Consider the following 20,574-nt stretch of genomic DNA (forward strand, 5'->3'; position numbering starts at 1 on the left):
TCCTCGGCTTTCGCTTATCTGCAAACACGCATACATAAAGCTCCTGTCTCGAGACTCTTAACCTCGTACTTCTGTGGAAAGTATGTCTGCTCTATAATGTGCTCCTTCCCACGAGCTGTTGGGTGCTGTGGTAGTCTCAAGTATGTGTCAAGCATTATGTGCATTGAGACAGTTAAATACAGCGCTGTCACCTGGCTGCAGGCTGTTCGTGAAAGGAATCTGGCTCTGTGCGACAACACGGTCCATTTTTAGGTTGAAAGCAAAAGAAGACTGAGAAAGAGGATTCTGACAGTTTTGTTGGGTTCTTTGAGTCTGTAAGGTTTAAAACAGGCCCTTCATGTGATAAAGACTTTGTCCAAATAAGCCTCCTGACTGGTTTTCAGTCATACCCAACACGGAGGACGTATTGATTTCCCCTTCCTGGAATATTGAATGAGTTTTTTTCTGTTTGAAGGTTGTTCTAGCAGAGTATGCGCATCGAGCCTCGGCCTTGGTTCATCATGGCGGTCTTCTGTTGTTTCTGTCGGTGCTGCAGACGTATTCAACCCCATTGAGTGGGCTCAAAACAGCTGGGTCCTTTTGATTGACTGGAGCCAGGATGGCGCCTCTCCAAGACTCGAAGAATCTGCACAAAAGACGTTAGCAGAGACTGTCTGCTTTCACGTGGAGGATTTTGGAGAAGCCGGGTCTCTTCTTCAGAGCCTGAAACAAAAAGGCAGGAAAGGAGATCAGAGTCTTGTTTCCTCGAGGGAAACCTCTATGATTATTTTCTATAAATCCAGTCAAAATGCTCCATTTCCCGAGTCGTCTTCACGCCTTTATGTTTCCTTCCATTAACAGTATGTGTGTACAATGACTGATGTGTGTAAAACTGTGCAGCACTGAGGTGCAGCGGGTTAAGGATGACTGTCTCGCTTCATAAGCTTCACCTCTACAGAACTCCCTTCAGAAAAAGGGTGATTAAACACGACAGGAGGACTCTGGCTGCCTTTTCTCGGCAAACTTAAAGAGGGAGGGCTAAAAATAAACCGTAGCTGTTTGCAGCTTTTGGAGAGGTTACCTAACTGCTGTGAGCAACCCCACCATCTTGAGTGCAATATCCAAGATGAACACACTGTAAACTGACTCACAGAAGCAAAACATAAATAAAACCTGGGATTTCACAGCTTTTATATCTCTGTTTGTGTGTGGTCAGCTATAACAATGACCCGAGCCTCTCACAGCAAGCCCCCGCTCGAGTGAGTTAGCACCAGCGCATCCACAACCAGCCATCACTGGGGCTTCAGGGATTGAGTCATGCTTTAAATACTGTGCAGCTGTGATATAAATAGATGCATCTTATCCTCTGAACAACTATTGGCCGAGCTGTTAGTCATGTGCTTACAGTGGTGAAAACTCCAAGGACACGTTGGCTCAGAAAAAGAAACGAGGAAGAGTGCTTCACAGAGAGCCCCCTCCATTACAGACCAATGAAAATCGAGTTTTTCAGTCCCGCTCACATGTCCACATGGTGTGTTTCATATTGACCCCGTCCCTGAAACGAGGGGCAGCAGAGGAGGAGCAGCTGTAGCTTCACATCTGGATTTTTGTAGAAACATCCTAGCCATTAGCCTGCCAAGCTACATAATGATTCATGTCATGTATGTGCACGACAGGAAGGCAGAGGTGTCGAGTTTTTTTCATGAAAAAACGTCTAAATGCGACATGTTGATGAGCAGAGATGAGTTTTAGAGGTTAAATCAATGCTTGAAGAGGCACTTTAAGGAGTTAGCCACCCTGTTAGCCATTACCCTCACAAAGTCAATACTGTATGGATGTCAGAGTAGTTAGAGAGTAAAATACGTGTGCTGGCGCTGAGGGGAAACTCCTGCTGGGGCCTGAATGTGCACATTAAAACATTTCAAACACATTTAAAGTTCAGCTGATTAGAAGAAAAGTCTCGGTCGTATGAGCAGCAGGTGAAGCTCGCTGAAAGAGTGTGTGTGTGTGTGTGTGTGTGTGTGTGTGTGTGCACGCTACAGGTGCTGTTACCTGCAGCTTGTTGACCATCTCATCGAATAGTTTTCTGGCTTCAGGACTGTTGGGGTCCTCAAAGTAGTCTTCAATACCGATCTGAACCACGATGGACTTCAGGTTGCGGCAAACACCTGCGTGAGTGGAGTTTAGGCGACATTATTGATCTGGGAGTCAACAGGAATGAGCACTTACAGCTGTGAAGAGTGAATGCACCGTCGTTTTCTTCTCCGCTTCTTGTCAGTTATCTTTTCTTAAACAATCGTAAACAACAGTCAAAGCCGCCTGCATTGTTGCAGCAGTCTGTGCAGCAGCGATCACACTCACTGTTGAAGTGAAGCAGGGCTTTAGGGGTGACGGGTGTCGAGGTAAGCACCAGCATCTCCAGCCCTTTCAAGCCCTCTCTGCAAACCTCTGCTGCCACCTCCTGGTTGATCTCGCTCACATGATCCAGCTCCAGCACCTGCAGGCGCATGCAGTTCCTCGCTGGGGGTGACGGGGAGTGAATGGAGGGAAGGTGAGGAAGATGAGCATGAGGGTGTCCAGATAATAACAGCAAAGGTTGTTCATAAAGGCTCTTCTCAGAATATATGAATTGATTTACGTAAGTATGAACACGACGCTGGTTAAATGCGGGGTCAGTGCTGTCCTACTTTATGTCCAGATAAGACCCCCACCACCATCTTCCTGCATGTGTGACTGCAGTCATGAATAGAAATGACGGTCTTTGAATGCTTCATAAATATCATGAATAATGCATTTTTGTGCTGTAGCTGAAGCCCCTGAGAGGAATTAAACTACAACTTGAATATTTAAATACATACCTAGAGATGCCAGCCCCTGAATGCCACATCCAGCCCCCCCCACACCAAGAGCACGGAGGTGTGGCCAGCACCGTCCAATCGTCTGCAGGCATCGGTTACTGAAACGAGCAGGTTGTTGGCTACAAGAGACAAATTATAGTCCATGGTCATTCATTTAATAACCAGACAGAATATTTGGCATTAATCCGCCTTCACAGAGGCACAGTATCTATTACCATGGGTGTAGTGGCGCCACCTGTAGGGAGATGATGTCTCGACAACCGGCTCCGAGGGCCCAGATCACCTCCTGGCCAACTGGATCTGTGGCACTCCTGGAGCGCAGTAAGTGCAAACACCATTTGTGTTTAAATCACATACATGTGACGGCGTGCGTCTGCAGCACACAGCTGCCTGCAGTCTTACGGATGCATTAAAGCAAAGATATGTGCACGACACAGTGGACGGGGAGGTGTAGGACGTGGGCGTGCAGGCGTACCTGTAGGTCACCGCCTGCAGAGCTCGGCAGTAGCAGCTGGCCAGCCAGAGGGAACGATCGGTCAGCAGGTTGGGGCAGTGCGAAATCTTCAGTATCAGCAGGTTACTTCCTGTGGCCTTTAACAACGCCTCCAGACCTTCCTCCAGACAGCCACTTAGATGGAGACATAGCAGAAGGTCAACAAAAAAGACAGACAGACAGAGCAGAGGACATAATTTTCTTCTGCCCTTCAGAGCAGCACTTCTACAATTTATAGAGCAAAACAAAATGTTCCTGCAATGTTTGCAGCAATATATGCAGCAGACAGCGAGTCTGCGTGTCGTCTGCACTGTTTAACAGCAGCTCCCCCTGTCAGACACAAACCACTCACATGTAATCTCTGCTTGTCCTCCCTCGGGAAATGAAAGCTGACATCGTTCATGCTGATCACAATCAAACAGCATAAAAATGTCACCATTTAATCATTCGTGTTCCTCTTGTTGGCATCGATCGCTGTTTGAGGAGGCATTCAGGATGCAGCTCAGGTCAACGGTTTGCAAAGCAAGGCGTTGATATAAGCAAAAATAACACACAGTGCCTCACCGTGTGCTTTTCAGGTAGTCCTCCTTGGTTTCCTTCTTTCCCCGCTGTCTCGGTTTGAGGTTTTGCAGGATGAGGGAGTGCGTCTGAGTGCACCACTGAGACAATATGCTCAGGAACTGAGGGACAAACGTGGAGATCAGACACAGATGAAGCTAAAGGCACCAGATGCTACTGACCACTGACTGCAAACAGCATCTAAATGTTCACTATGCACCTTGGAAGAAATGCGAGCGTTTTCCAGGAGGACTCTGGTCCACACAGCCGGGTGACGGGCCACAAACTTCCAGTCGCGACAGACCTCAGCGGCTCTCAGCAGGGTTTTAGTATCCAGGTAGGTGAAGATACAGAAGAGAGCCGCGCGCATCTTCAGGATCTCGGGACTGATCACCTCGTTGGATTTGGACGGGCTCTTTTCATGGCGGCATGGCTTGTTGTAGACCCCGTCAGAGCGACCTGCGGCGAGAACGACAGCGTTTTAACCCGTTAGCACGATGTGGGTGAGACCAAGTTTAAACAAAGGGACTATTTCTGATCATTAGTTCATTCAGTTTGGACCTCAAAGCTTTCAAGGATTTGCACAGAAGATAAAATATATGTAACACAGAGGAGGAAATATATAAAAACAGGCTCAGTACGCTGGAAAAAAGACAGACGGAAGAAAAACGGGCCGAGCCGCTGCTGAATGAAAGGTTGAAGTGATGTAAAATGTATGGCTGGAAACGTGAATATCATAAATAACAAAAACATGTTTGTCTGTGAGAAACGCAGGTGTGATGTTCGACTCCTGCCTCAGCCATGAATTTCATTTTGCTTCTACTACGTCAGGACTGCATTTCATTCACTTCTGACTTTTTAAAGATACCAAATCCATCATCAGTGCTTTCCTTTCCTCACGTTTGTTGGTCTGAACAGGAAGACATCCGTGCCCCGACTCTGACTGATGACTCTTACTTTTAGCTCTTTGTGGTCGGATTATATCTCTGAGGCACTCCGAGGTCCTCAGGGAGGGACTTACTGGCTGTTTCCACAGCTTTTAGCACAGACTAGAGGGATTTGTGTGTATTTAAATCTCTATATTTGGTATTTTACTCCTTTTTCCTGATTTTGTTGTTTCACTTACAGCTCGATTGATTGTTCTTACTACTTTCTATTGTCATAATCAATGATTTATCATTATACAAGCGGTGAACATTCAGTTGAGCTGAACTGACTGAATTTAGCTCAGTATCTGCAGGTCTGGACAGACTGTCTTTATTTTACTTCTTTTGCTGTTGACAAGCCAATCTTCTGCAGAGCAAATGGGATTATATTAGACTTTCAGACATTCTGTCACATGGTGGCGCCAACCTTCAACAAGACACAAAGCGAGATGACAGTTTTTTTCCCTTCTTTGCATCTTTTCATCCCCTCTGTGGTTATCTATTGGCCGGTACGGTGTGTCCAATCCAAGCTCGCCTTATTCCTCCCAGCGAAATTGCTCCTCGATGACTCATTTCATCTTTGGCCTTGGAAGGCGTCTGCTCGAAACCATCAGGGCTAGGAACCATTACTTACACTTTCACTCTCTCTTCCTGTTTCTCGCTTTCTTTCTTTCTTTCTCTCTCTCTCACACACACCACCTACGCTCAAGGCTGCCAAATGAACTAAAAAAGCCGAGCTGTGTGTTACATTCTGAGAAAAAACTGTGTGCTTGCAGATACATACCATCTGATCGGACCTGGCAGAGGCTCTCCCAGTAAGGAGAACCACGTCAGAGCGCAGGAACGCCAGTAGCATGTTGAGCGTGACATGAGAAAAACCTTTGAGCTACTGGGGCTTCGTAGCAGTACGTGTTCATTCATCATCGGGCTCTGGCCCAGGTTCGCTGCCTCGGTCCACCCAGCGTCAGGTGGAGAGAAATGGAGGGCGGCAGCAGTGAGTTTCAGGATCTTGGCAGGGTGGGAAGTTAACAGAGAGATGTACAATCTGTGGCGGATCTGAAGAAGCGAGCGGCAGCGGCTGGCGGTCTGACTTTGGCTCCGTCGCAGAAGCAAAGCTTAGCATGAGACGAGGAAGCGGCGAGAAAACAGAGCCGTCGCAAACGCAAATATGCTCGATGTCTCCCAGAGACGCAGTCACACAGAGACAGTGTACAGACACGGCTGCGACGGACGACTCGGTTTACTCATCTTCTATTGCAGATATAACATGAAAGCAGGACTTCAGCTGGATGCATCACAGCTGGAGTCACTGCAGCCAACGTGGATCACAGCAGTTTGCATGCACACAGCCTGAGCTTACATCCCGTCTCTGATGGTTAGCTGCTGGTCTGCTTGTTTCTTTAATAAGATTTTAACACAAAATCAAGAACAGCCCAACGTCGGCCCTTTACGAACCTCTCTGCTGTCCGTTAATTTCCTTCCTGCACTTTTGTCTCTTAATTTGACTTTATTTTAAACAAATTCTGTTCTGTTCGCATTTCTTTTGTGACATAAAACTTAACTTTCCTGAGTTTGAGGCAAGTTAGACAAGTAAACCTCTCACGTGTACAGTTACTTTAAACACAAGATCCTTGTGCTCAAAAAGAGGATTCATTCTCAGTGAAGAACCTTGGAGCTCTAATCTGCCTCTATACCTGCCAAAGAGCAGTGTTTCCTAACACGTCTCTGTGGGTCATCAGGTGGAAACCTCCCTTCAACAATGTTTCGCCTACTTAGTCCCACTACACCTCCAGGAGGCTAGGCGGTGAACTCCGGCGTCCCAGAGTCGCCCCCCCCATAGTGCCAGTTCACACTGCTCCTACACAATCCAAACAGCACTGCCACGTTCAGCTGACCCAGAGATACTCCAGTTAGTGGCCAGCACCGATGCTACCATTTAGCTAATGCTAATGCTAACCGCTAAGAAGAACAGAAGAAGACAATACAGTTCCGATGCTACCATTTAGCTAATGCTAAATGCTAACCGCTACCTGCTAAGAGGAACAGAAGAAGACAATAAAGCTAGATTCACCTATACTGTTAATGTTAACTGCTAGCTGCCAATACTAACTGCTAAGATACAATCATACTATCACCGCTTTAGCTATTGTTAGCTGCTACAATGCTACCACAGGCCTAGATGCCACATGTAACTGCCGATTGCCGCACTACCATCATCTACCCCTGCCTCTCACCAACATAAAAATACTATTGTGTCATTAAGACTAGAGCAACAACATACAGCACACGCATCACGTCATCACCAACACACATTTTACTCTTTCATGCACTGAATGTTTAACCTTTCCTGCTCGTCATCATAAGTTAAAACTGCTGTTCTTTTTGAGTCAGTGCACCGCTGGACAAATCAAACCTCTCTGTTTTCAGATTAATGGAGTTTGGACACATTCCGTGTCGTTTTGGGCTCTTCGGAGGTTTAATATCTGTCTCATAACGCTTTAAAAATGACGTCAGAGTGCTGACTGACCTTTTCTTAAACAGCTGACCACAGTGCTAACTGGAATTTAAACTAGTTTTTGTCAGCTTCATTGATATAGTTGAAGATATGAAGCACAGAACAGCCTCTGTCCTGATCTGTATGAGAGAAACCTCCAGAGAAACGTCTGCTGTTTGTGATTCTGTCATTTTCCATCAAGTGTTTACGCCTCTTTCCTCCGTGCTGACCATATTTGCTGATCCCCTCTTAGTTTGCAGGATGAGATTCGGTCGGTGATACGGCTCCGGCAACGTTACCGCGGCTGCAGCTCAACCTGACCCAGATCCACATCAGTCGCTGCTCCCATGGGACTCACCTCAGGGCCTTTATTCTGTGAATCCTGGCTCCCGTGAGTCAGAGCTGCAGGCTGGATGTTAGATCAGAGAGCGACACCTCTAAGAATAACCGGTCTGAACGACTTCCCACAGAGTTTTTACCTGCGTTAGGGCGATATCCCGCCCTGCCATGGTGCGGGTAGGGAGTGGCAGACTGCTGGACCTCGGCCACAGCTCTCCTCTCCTGTTCCCACATCTCCACCTCGGACTCGGTGGTCCGGGAGCCCACGTCCGACACGTCTCCTTCCTCGCCTTCGGTGCTGTTCCTGTAAGGTCGCCGCTGCCAGTTCTGGATGGCCTGTTTACGAAGACCCCAGTTCCTCGATCCACCGCCGCCGCACCCGGGGGAGCGCTCGTAGCCCCCCTCGCCCAGCCGGCACTGCATGTGATAGTACTGGGCCTCGGGACACTCCTCCATGGGGTGCATCTCCACGCTGTCGCTGTCGTAGCCTCCAGAGCCCTGCGAGACAGACTTGATCCGCCCTGACGCTCTGCAGCAGAAGAGAAGAAGTGATGACTGAGTTATTATTTCTAAATAACATCTGTGTTTGTTAAGTACGAAGCTACAGCTGGTTAGCTTAGCTTAGCACAAAGGCTGGAAACAGGGATAAACAGCTGACCTGCGCTGTCTAAAGGGAACAAAATCCGCCCTTTAAAAGTCAGTTTAAAGCTCATTAGTTTGCACGTGGAAGACTGAAGTGTAAATATGACAGACTGAGGTTTAATCAGGAGGAACTACGAACCAGCAGCCAGCAGAGACTCGCTGCCGCCAAGAAACAGTCTCTGAAACTCTGGAAAAACCAGCACCCTTACACGACTTATACAAGGTGTTATTTAGCGAGCTTTACCAGGAAGGTAAGTTTATCTGTATCGCACCTCATAACGACACATAAAAGATATTAAAACAAGGTAGAAAATATATAAAGCCAAATTTCATCTTAAAGAGTAAAAGCAAATAGAAGAGTGTCGTTATTATTCACTGCAAGATAATAAGATGAATAAATAGTCCCAAATGTGACTGAATAAAATGCAGCGGCCTCAATTCCCCCGGTGTTTGTTTCAGATATGTAGTGCATAAGACAGGCTAGCTGCTTCCCCATGTTTCCAGTCTTAATGCTAAGCTACGCTAACCGACAGCAGCTTCTTATTCAACAAACAGAGAAGTAACTTCAATAAGCGTATTTTAACAAAACGTTGAACCTTTAATCTGTCCGTGCTGCACCATCAGTTCTGCCTTTAACAGGCAGAAAATCACCGTCGAGGCAGGAGTGGGTGTTTGAGAGCTCTCCTGCTCTGCTGCTGTTATTTTTCATTTAAGAAAAGCTAAACATGCTGCACGACCTCGTGAAGATCACTGTCTGATGGTGTTGAGCCGTTAATGACACGCGTACGTTTTCACCAGACTGACCATCAGATCCGTATTTTATCATTTTAATTCTGAAGAGCTGAACGCTGTTTCATTAAAGACACTCGACTTGACCCTTTGACCTGCACATACTGAACGTATAATAACACACACACACACATCCTCAGGTGAGCTGTGTTCACTGAGGAACACAGCAGCATGTGAGCTCACCTCTGGAGCCTAAATGCACCCCAGTTTGGTGCCGCGTTACCGACAATGAGCAGCTGAGGATTTATATTTGAACGAGGGCAGATTTCATGCATACGTTCTGCGACAGCGCTGAAAATAACCTCCCAGCCAATACAAGTAAAGTAATGAGCAGTTACAAATATCAGCCTCTGAAAAAGTAGGACATCTTTCTCTCTCTTCTGCATTCCTTCCTCCTCGGTACTCCCTCCTCTTTCTCACAGCACAATCTGATGAGTGGAAGCGTCTGCATCATCATTTGAGGAATAAGTGAAAGAGGATGCTGCAGGTACCACTTATCACTGCTTACAGGGGAAAATGATGCACAGAGGATGAGATTAGTATTACGCTGCATGCATGAACAGCGACGATGTAAAACCCAAACCGCTCTGTGTGTTTATGGCTTCAACCATCTGAACTGGGTCACAACACAACAGTGATTCATTACAGTCTAATGAGCTGGTTGTAAAACAGAAACCTGATAAAAACTCATCAATAATAAGACATAATCTCCAAGATGTAGTGATATGAATTCATCCCAATCATGGGAAGCTCATAATTAGCAGCAGCTGATTAATGATTTCAGAGGACGTATCCAGAATGCAAAGCAGCCTCTGAGACTAAATACCCTGATCCAATATATACGATCACCTGTTACCAATCAGCCTGTTTACCTGTGGAATGATCCAAACAGGTGTTTTTGGAGCGTTCCACATCTTTCCCAGTCTTTAGTTGCTCCTTGCTTTGTTGCTGCATCAGATTCAGAATAAGCAGATATTTACAAAAATCAATGAAGCTTCCAGCATATCATGCGATATGTGGGAGGAAACATGGACTGGTGTACATTTGGTAACTAATTCGAATGTATGGAGGGAATTTAAATGTAAGATTATCATGAGGTTCTTTCGGACACCTGAAATAATGGCCAAATTTGACAATATACATTCAAACAAATGCTGGAGGAACTGTTGCCCACATATTGGCAGTCAGACTCACATGTTTTGGTTATGTGCGAAACTGGAAAGTTTCTGGAAAGAAGTGTTTAAAATACTTAATGTAGTGTGTGGGGTAAATATTGTAAGGGACCCAATGGTGGCTTTACTAGGTCTATTACCAAGAGGCATTAATGGAAGAGCCAAAACATATCTTGTACAAATACTATTAGCAATAGCGATTAAATGCATCACAGTAAAGTGGCTGAAGCCTGACCCTCCGACGCACGGTATGTGGACTGGAAAAATAATGGAAGTATACCAAATGGAACAAATAACATACTCCCTGAGACTTCAAAAAGATATATTCACTAGAAGGTGGAGCCCTGCAATGGGTATACTGTTATAGTGAGGAACCCATTTGATCTATATTATTGATCTGATATCTATATATCATTTTTTTATTCTATTTTTATTTTATTGTATTTTGTCTATCCCATTCTGTTGTATTTCATTTATTATTTTTTCTTTCTGTCACCATAGCTCTGCCCTCATTTTTATTTCGTAATTGTTATCATAATGCCCCTATAAGCACTAAGTTGTAAAATTTTGAGGGGAAAAAAGGGGAAAAAATAGCAGATATGATGTATGTGATTTTGTATATATGTTCTGAATGAAACTGAAATAAAAACTCAAAAATCAATGAAGCTGATGAGCTCAGACAGTAAATATCTTGACTTTGTGCTGTTTTCAGGTGAGTTTATGTCAGAGAGGATCAGCAGGTGATCACATCCTGTTTTACTTGTGCTTTACACAAGGTCTTAACTTTTTTAGGATTCAGATTTGTGGAACAACTCAATAACGAGAGAAGGAAAAACTCACTTCTGCGTTTGCTTCACTGATGTGCAAACGAGGTGAACAGGTGGCTGCACACATTAAGGATCATGCTGATGGATTCACATCAGAAGCTTTCAGGCAGGTTTTGGAGACACTGTTTTGGAGCCGAGCAGTCCCAGTTTAAGAGCTCTCCTGGTCTGGTAGGAGGCTCTGGCCGCCTTGTTTCCTCCTCACCTTCTCTTGCACCCATACATACATACACACACACACTCGCAATTTGAACACACACAGTGGACATTTTGGACTCTACCCTTGCGGCGCACAAACTGGATTGTTTTTCCCAAGCGCCTCATCTCCTATGAACTCTGTGGTTTGCGATACATAACCTGGTGTGTGTGGAACTGCTGCCCTCATGGTTACATCAGGGATTAATGTGACTTAAATGTTGTTGATGCATCAGACAGGTCAAGTGCACTGTACTAGTTAATTATTTAATGTGCAGATTGTAAATATTGGGATCACTGTATATATATATTGTCACACAATAATATTTCTACCAACTGCATCTGCTGTCTGTGTGTTATTGTACCACTACCTCCGAGAGTCGAAACCTGCTTCTTCTTCTGAAGGCCTAGTCCCATTATACCTTTAAAGCTATAATTTAGCCTGTGTACTTGCTACAACAGCATAAACAAAACTGTTCCAATTTCGACTATACATGAAATATATAAAATGTGAAATTATTGATCATTAGAGAGATAAAACATATGAAGGATTTGGTGCAAACCTGACACATTCAGACTCATGATTGTTGCATAAAGATCTGGTGACGTCGGCGTCGATAAATCACTCAAACTGCAGAACACGTTAGAGTCTGACCTTCACGACATCTAAAAACATCCAAAATATTTTGATCCCTGATGACGAGATATTAATAACCAGCAGACAGAAGGCCTGTCGGGCCCCCCTGTGTGTGTGTGTGTGTGTGTGTGTGTGTGTGTCGTGCCATCGATGATTCAAAGGGGAAGGCCTGACGAGGTCTGCGTGACGTCACGTTAGGAAACACGCTAACATGCCGACTGGGAGTGACGGCTGCGTTAGTCAGAGTGTGATGGAACAGTCGAGGGTCTGAAATCTCCAGCAGGGACCCACAAAGTCTTCAGTCACACTTCAACCTCACTGTCTCACTGAGTAACATGGTCTGTTCCAGCGCGCTGCTCAGGACTGAACCACGTATTAACATCTGAATGTCTGCGTGAAGCAACATGCAGGACGAGGAGACGCTATATTCTCAGCGTTAAACAAACCACATGCAGTCAAACGTTTTGTGTATTTTGTCATACTAATGAATCATTTACTCAAAAAACAAAATAGTGAACAGATCAGAAGTTCTCAAAGCACTTTGTGTCTTTAATTGGCCTGTTTCTGTCCAATCAGCAGTCTATAAATAAAATATATTCAATTCACACCACGAACAGAGAAAAGCAGCAAATCCCCTGATTTGAAACAACATCTGCAAATGTTCTGCAGTTTTTTGTTTGATAAAAAAAACTTTGGTTTAACTTGATATAAGGTTGTTTGTCTGGATTTTTAATTTCAGCTAACGTGGGGAGGACAGGATTATGGAGCAGGTTGCTTCCTCTGCTCCTCAGGCCAGCGGCAGCGACAGCAGGACCTGCTGGTTTAAGGCTCCACAACTTCTGTTATATTTCCACAGAACTGACTGATTGTGTTTCACTACACCAGGTGAGAAAGAGGAGGTGCACCAAATTCACTCGACAGCGAAGAGCAAATGTCCAGCTGGACCAGAAACCCTTCTTTCTGTCAAGATAAGACAGACAGACAGAATGATTGGCAGATAAACGCCCACATCGTCGTCTCTTCACCTGTGGAGGGTTATGGGGTCGTACCATTAACCTCCTCCTGGCACAGTGGTGGTTTAGTTTCAGTGAAATCCTCCGGCCGGCGGTGGACTTACCCTGTGCTGGGGGAGGATCGCCGGTCCGACACTTGGTACATGCCTCTCGTGCTCCCAGAGAGGCTGGAGTTCCTCTGCAGAGACACACACATGCAGATTAGAGGCAAAGAAAGAAAAGTCTTATGAATAAAACTACTGCTGAAGCTTCCCCTGATGCGCTCTTGGCTCAAATGTCGTGTGAGATTCGCTCTTCCTGTGTCGGCTCCTGAAGAGACGTGTGAGGACACACTCATCTTCTAAAATACACAAAACTCAAACAGGAAATATTCAGTATTTCACTTTACAGCAGCTGTCACGCTAAGCTAACTCTGGTGCGGCTGTTTCACAAACCCCCACTGAAAACAGTCAATAAAAAAGTAGCCGACAGTATTTTGTTGTTATTGGGGGAAAATTCTTTATGTGCGTTTCAACAAAGCTGCAGCGGCGCCGATGACAACAGAACACAAGTGATTTTCAAACTAAAGACACTTTCTGTCTGGATTGGCTCCACGGTTTGATCTCACTTCAGCTTGCAGATTTGAGTGTGTGTGAATGTGCATTATGACTGGTGACAGCATCAGACACACATCAAGGACATCAGAGGACAAATCCTTCCCAAACACAGTCGGAATAAATGATGATCAGTCAGAGATGACAGTCAGAGATAATGTCCCGAGGACGGCACAGAAGGAAAGGGTTCATTCACTGGGAGCAATAATCTATCGAGCAATTCTTATTCTATTTTTTATCATTTTTCATCTTTAAAAATTATATTTTGAACATATATGGTGGCGCTACAACACAACTCACAGCTTTTAAGATATCTTCTCATCATATACGTGTTATTCAGCAGTGACAGACTGACTGATGTCAGTAGAAATCATCATGTTGAACATGAATAACCACAAAAAAATTCCAAAGAAATCATCACACATCAATATTTTGTGTCTGCAGTTGACAATCTGTCCTATGGGTGGCAGTACAGGAGGGGGTTCAGCCTCTGTCCAGCAAGAAAACGCACCAGAGCCAAACTACAGGAGGTCAGTACGGTGGCCTGAGAGGTCAAAATACTGGAACCTAACAAATACAGACACGCTGCAAGAGGCAAAACGAAAAAGGAAGCTAAAAAGTGATGAAGACACGTGGACAGAGCTGTCGGAAAGTTCAGGACGAGACAAACTTTAAATTTCCAGGATTGACAGGAGAGAGCAGAGAGGAGGGCGGGCCCCGGGGCCCCAGCGGCCGACAGGTGAAGTCCCGGCCCTGGCTGTGACACGTTTAAAACCTGCGGCACCTGCGAGCTGCACTCGGCTCCAGTTCGGTAATATTTCAGCTAATTGTTCAGCATGAAGCAGTCTGGTATGATATGCTGGTTTTGTTGGACGGATATTTCATCTCCAAACCGTCTCAGTGTAACAACACACAAACCTGCAGAATCCTTCGTCCCTCCTAAACTATTTGGCCGCAGCTCCGAAAGCAGGTGAGAATTTTTCAAGCGTGCTCAGCCGTGGGTGTTCAGCCGGACTCTCGCTCTCTGTTTGCCTGAGAGCTAAATCCTCCAAGTCACTCTTTCATACCGCACTCGAAGCTGCATGTGCACTGAAGTATGCTGTGTAGTGTTTGTACGGGCGTGTGTGTGTGTAGTGGTGCCAGGTGGAACTCTGTGTACCAGACGTGCCACAGAGGGAAAACGTGCACAAACACAGACGCTGTCACTCCCTCGCTCGCTCTCTTTTTTCTCTGCTTCCACTCCACACAGCTTGTTTCTGGCCTCGCGCCAGTCAAAATGGACCGTGGAGGAAACAGGAAAAACACCATTCATGGCTCTCGTTCCTGGCCGGCCTGCAGGGAGCGCAGAACAGGGACGAATCTCCCAGAAACCGAGGGAACAAAACGCATTCATGGGAAACTGAAGCTCCAGTCTGGTCCAGACTCGAGTGAAAAGGCCAAACATTTGTGAAGCTCGATGGCCGAGCTGTCAGCAGCACATTAGATTCTCTTTGATCGAACTGAAGAGAGAGCAGGAAACAAGTCATCCATCCCTTCTCTCACTGTCAGTCCCAAAATACCTCTGCGGCTCTGAAACCTGTCTCCTAGGAGATGAGGGCGACCTCGCTGATGCCGTGACAGAAAGACGGAGAGCGAGGTCGTGAGGGTGCGCGGCGGGCTGGGTGACATCTCCGGGCTTCCCTCCGCGGCGTAACATGGTGCCAACCGGCCTGCGATTCCACACTTGTACTTGTCAAGTCGATTATTCACAGCCCTACAAGCTGCAGGAGCACGCAGACGTGAAACTGGATGATGCTTAAATCCGCAGAGAAGGCGTCTAAATTTAGGCAGCAGCGTTTCAGGTCAGCTGCGGGTCAAACGGCTGAACGCTGGGAGACACGTGAATAAAACCAGAACCAGCCATTAACAAACAAACTGAGTTTACAGACAGTTTCCAGGTATTAATTTCTTTATCCAATCATGTCGCTCCATCCTCGCTGTGAACCACTGAGCCTTTCAATCATGATGCTATCACCTGTTACCAATCAGCCTGTTTACCTGTGGAATGATCCAAACAGGTGTTTTTGGAGCGTTCCACATCTTTCCCAGTCTTTAGCTGCTCCTAAATAAGCAGATTTTTACAAAAATCAATGAAGCTGATGAGCTCAGACAGTAAATATATTGACTTTGTGCTGTTCTCAGGTGAGTTTGTGTCAGAGAGGATCAGCAGGTGATCACATTCTGGTTTATTTCTGTTTCACACAGCCTCTCAGCTGTTCTGGGATCAGAGTTGCAGCTTAACAAAGAGGAAAAAGTGTATTTCTTTATCATGTTGCGACAGGTTACTTACAGCATTAGAGGCATCACTTAAAACATCCACCGCGCTGTGCAACGATATAAAGTGACCGAGCCGAGGATGTCAGCATCATCTGTGCGCTCGCCGACAGCGATCCAAGGAGGAGATTTTTGCCCACAATCTCTCAAATGAGTGAAAATGAAACAGCTAGTTTGTCACAGGCTGATCTGTGCCACATTACATCTGATTCAAAACCATGCTGGAACCTCCAGCAGGAGCAAGAGCCGGTTTCCATGGCAGCACGCAGATTTGTGCGATGAAACAGGTCGCCTCTTTTTCCAGGAGGTGTTGGATAATAATTTGAATAAGTGACATTTTTCAGAACATAAAGTGTCTGCTTGTACATTTTTAGCACGGTGTAAAAAGGCAAAGCAGAGGGCCAAAATGCCACGATGGAAGCTGCGGAGAGCCCGGAGACAAAGAGCTGAACTCCAGTTTCCGGAGCACCGGGGAGCTTTTTATGCGAGTGCACTCTCCGGTCAGGATGTTTCGGCTGCAGAGCTTCACTGTTTCCACATTTCTGATGCTGAATGCAAAACAGACAGGGATCAAGCCTCTAGTTTCACTCTGCTACAGGGGAAAGTCATGACTCTGTGATGCTGTGGTGGGTGGATGAGCATCACTTGATAACAAAACAAAATGCTGTAGATACATACACTATATGGCCAAAAGTATGTGGACAGCCCTGTCCACATACTTTAATGTACTGTAGGTCTGGGTCTATCTGTCAGGGTTTGGGCTCAGCCCTTAAAGGATAACTTTCGATTTTTACAACCTGGACCTTATTTGTAGCATTAAATACGACCATTTACTCCCCCAGACAACTTTGGTGGCATTTGGAGTCGTTTTGAAGAAATTAGCCCCAGAGGAGCGGCGCGTATATCCGTATAATGCGAGTACTCGGGGCATCCATGCGCAGCCTCTATATAACGCATAACCTGCAGAAACTCGTTCATATTCCAATATTTAGTTATGATATGCTGGTGCTATTCCCCTCTGAGCCCGTGGTGGCATGTTATCAACATCCGGCGTCTCTAGGCAACTACCTCTGACGTGGATGATGTCATTACCGAACACGCAATAACGAACCATAGCTGTGCCAAACTACAGCTAAACTAGCCGACCGCCGGCTCAGAGGGGAATAGCACCAGCATATCATAACTAAATATTGGAATATGAACGAGTTTCTGCAGATTATGCGTTATATAGAGGCTGCGCATGGATGCCCCGAGTACTCGCATTATACGGATATACGCGCCGCTCCTCTGGGGCTAATTTCTTCAAAACGACTCCAAATGCCACCAAAGTTGTCTGGAGGAGTAAATGGTCGTATTTAATGCTACAAATAAGGTCCAGGTTATAAAAAATTAAAGTTATCCTTTAAAGCTGCGTTTCCACCAACACTTTTGCTCGAGTACCTTCGAACCCCGTACCTACATGTGGCCAAACCCTGCCTCTGGTCTTAATGTACACGGGTTGTTTGGGGCTTTGGGGCGAACGCCCTGTATATCACGTTTTCCAAACGATCATTCAAATGTTATGTTAGAAATCTGCTGAACTCAAAGACAGAAACAGTGCAACACAGCGTCCTAAAGCTAAACGCTTTGGAAAAACGAATCCCATCATTTAAGCACACATTCTTATTCATGCTTGTAGCTTCAAGTCACTGTTTAATTTCAGGCTGTAAGAAACTCCTCAGCGAGGTTTAATTAAAGCCATGCTAATACAGTCAATGAGAAGGTAACGACTGACTGATTCCTGGAGCAGGAGGCACAACGGATGAGCTAAATGACTCCGAAGACCTCGAGCACACGTTCACGACACGTTCACGGCGACACGCTTGTGATGTTCTGTTCGACCGACAAACGCCGAGCTTCAAGGTTTCATCTCAAATCTCAACTCAAACGCGAAGCCCTTCATCCAATGTGCAAGCCTCAGCTCGCCTCGCACGCGTTCAGGTTTCGAGGTGATTCCAGTTTATTGAATTTCACCTGTGTGAAAACAGGAAGAAGTCCTCGACAGTAACTGCTCTTCAGCTCTCTAATGAAGAGTCGGCTCGTCGCGGGGATCTTAGAGTCTATTATGGGTTTGACCTGCGGTGCTTTACAAGGACGTCGTTCAACATACAATCAATGCTTATGCACTATTCAAAAGCAAAAAGCTGCTGTGTCAAACTGTCAGACAGCTGGAAAAAGCTCTCTGAGCAGTCCTGAAGTGCAGTCTGGGGTGTTGAACCAAAACTTCAAGTGAAATAACATTCAGCTGCTGTGAGTAAACAGTCCGTCGTCTAGTTTATCACAACAGCCAAAATGTGTCAAAAAAGTGGATCAGAAACAGCTCACATGATTTAAAAAGTACATTTTTACATCTTTTTATCTTTTTTTTCATGTTATTAATATGCAGTTCAGTGTGATCAGGATCAATTCAGCATTTTAAAGCCACGTGCAAGCAACACACTGCACGTACAGCAGACCTTTACGAGGTGACGGTCCAACAAGGCTTCCAGCTTCTATCTAATCCAGTTTCTCTCTAATAAATAATGAACTACAGCTCTGTTCTACAGGAACACTAAATCTACAGAAAAGCAGCTTTTGGTAAAGAATCACTTGTTCTGTGTTGAATTGAAGAGAATAATCTGCACTGCTGGACTCTGAACAGCACTAAATTATCAGTAACTATAGATCAACAGACCAACTGTAGCTGATCTGAAGCACGGCAGCACAGAGGATGATGTTGCTATGGTGAGCATCTCTGTTTCATACTTAATGCTGGTGGTTACGGGTCACGACATCCTCACCTGGCGTCCGTTGCCCTTCGAGGCCTGGAGGCTGCAGCGTCCCAGGCTGCCGTTCGGCGTCGTTCCACAGCTGCTGATGATCTGCAGCTGCTTTTCTGCGCGGTCCGCTCGGTCCAGCAGCTCCTCGATGAACTGCTGCAGCCGCACTTTGGCATTGGCCTCGCGCGCCGCCGTCTCCTGAAGGAACTGGTCGATCTGGGCAACTTCCCTGAAGGCAGAGAGAGGAACAGCGACGTTAATGGGACATTTTTAAACTCAGAGGTGCAACATACAGATGTGATGAAGCTCGCTCCCGGCAGCTCAGATGGTTGTGTGTTAAAGAAATGGTCCTTGTGTGACTGCAGGACATTTTTTAAAAATGTGGCATTCTGCCCTTTTTGCATAGCGACTGTGCTCACCGAGGGTTTTTGACAGAGATAAATATACTACACAAACACAAAGGGAGAGAGAGAGAGAAGAGGAATGGAGGCTGAGAGAGCAGCTGGATATTTATACAAGCGCAGGAACAGCAGGGCCAAGTTCCCGTCATTTTAAGGGACGCCGTGTTACTCGCATGCAGAGGCAAACAAAGCAGGAGTTCAGACAGTGTTAGCATTGTCTGGGTCTGCTCGGCTCACTGTATATTTCTAACGCTCCCCGCAGTGATTGTGCTTCAGTGTCATCTGATCCGATCGGCTCGTGATGAAAATTCCTGAACCCTCATACGTGATTAGTCAGATCACATTAAGACAAGGCTTGGATTATGAATCACATAAGCAGTCCCTAATGTCAGTGAGAGTCTGTGCATCGATGGGAACTGGCTTTGAGTTCGGATCAGATGATCCTGAAGGAAAAAGTTCAACCAAAAAAATAATGTCAAAGGAAAATGTTTCTGATTATCTTTTATGCAGCTGCCACAACGAAAAAACACAGACACTCAAAGAGATGCAGTGAAATTTCAGATGACTAATAGCTCGTCTGTCCTCATGCAGCTCTGCTCATCCTTTAAACCTGCAATTACTATTTGGACCACTTGGGGGCAGCAGAAACAAGTTGTGAACACAATACCTGCATATCGCTTTCACTAATTTTACTTTTATTCAAGGTAACGGTGCGTTTCGTCTGTTCTCCTGTCAACAGCATCATGTCCGCTTCACCCCCCCAGTTGATTCAGGGGAAAGTGAGGAAGGGAGTTGGTGGATATGACCAAACAGAATGTGAATTAAACTTTAATACCTCCTCTGTGAATATGATTCCTACATGATTGTGTTTTTTGGCAATGGTGGTTGTTTAACAATGAAGACAACAACTCCCATGATCCCTTGCTACTTCACAATGTCATTCAACTCTATGAGGCAGAAACTGCACAGTGTTTCTGGCCACCTGATTAACTTAAGCCCACTATTCACCCTCCTTTTGGCTCTGTTTTTGGTCTCTACCAACTCCTGAGGGGAATATTCGGCTCTTTAGCTGCTAAATGCTCCACCGTGTTCACCAGCTCGTCTCTAACTGTGCCCGCCTGCCGCTGCAGGTAGTGCACAGAGGGTCTTCAGAGCCTTTTTCGCTGTAAACAGCTGCCTGCTGCGGCTGTAACGATGCCATGAGGGCAGCGAGAGTGAAGCTGAACAGCTAAACAATGAGCTGAAACTTGCTGTAAAGCTCTGAAAAGCTGAGGAGACGCCTGTCTTTCTGTCTGAAACTCAGATATTCACTCGGCATGACACAAACAGGGGAAAGCAGCCAATCCTTACATCTGAGAATCTGGAACCAGCAAATAACATTGATTATTCTGTCGACTGACAGATTAACTGACTAATGTTTGACCACTACATCCACTACAAACCCTTTCATACCTGAATATCTCAGCACCACCCGCCCAAACATCCCCATCCCCCCTCATACAGAACTCCCCTTTTTCTTTCCATCCCTGTTAATGCGGCACTGTCCCCTC

General features: G+C 45.8%; 1 protein-coding gene across 1 annotated transcript in view; it reads right to left on the minus strand.

The window, feature by feature from the left end:
- Window positions 1-426: 426 nt before the first annotated feature.
- The window catches only part of fbxo41 (F-box protein 41), a 34,692-nt gene continuing 14,544 nt past the window's right edge, over window positions 427-20,574 (minus strand). Inside the window, exons 3-13 of the mRNA XM_041934208.1 lie at window positions 18,645-18,852; window positions 13,024-13,097; window positions 7,788-8,176; window positions 4,109-4,347; window positions 3,895-4,010; window positions 3,313-3,465; window positions 3,053-3,148; window positions 2,838-2,956; window positions 2,341-2,499; window positions 2,032-2,147; window positions 427-702 (exon numbers count right to left, since the gene is read on the minus strand). Coding sequence (XP_041790142.1) covers window positions 640-702; window positions 2,032-2,147; window positions 2,341-2,499; window positions 2,838-2,956; window positions 3,053-3,148; window positions 3,313-3,465; window positions 3,895-4,010; window positions 4,109-4,347; window positions 7,788-8,176; window positions 13,024-13,097; window positions 18,645-18,852 — 1,732 coding nt within the window. The 3' untranslated portion in view covers window positions 427-639. The remainder of the gene's footprint in view (window positions 703-2,031; window positions 2,148-2,340; window positions 2,500-2,837; window positions 2,957-3,052; window positions 3,149-3,312; window positions 3,466-3,894; window positions 4,011-4,108; window positions 4,348-7,787; window positions 8,177-13,023; window positions 13,098-18,644; window positions 18,853-20,574) is intronic.

The sequence above is a fragment of the Chelmon rostratus genome, chromosome 3 (genome assembly GCF_017976325.1).
Source record: "Chelmon rostratus isolate fCheRos1 chromosome 3, fCheRos1.pri, whole genome shotgun sequence".
In the NCBI taxonomy this organism is placed as follows: Eukaryota; Metazoa; Chordata; class Actinopteri; order Chaetodontiformes; family Chaetodontidae; genus Chelmon; species Chelmon rostratus.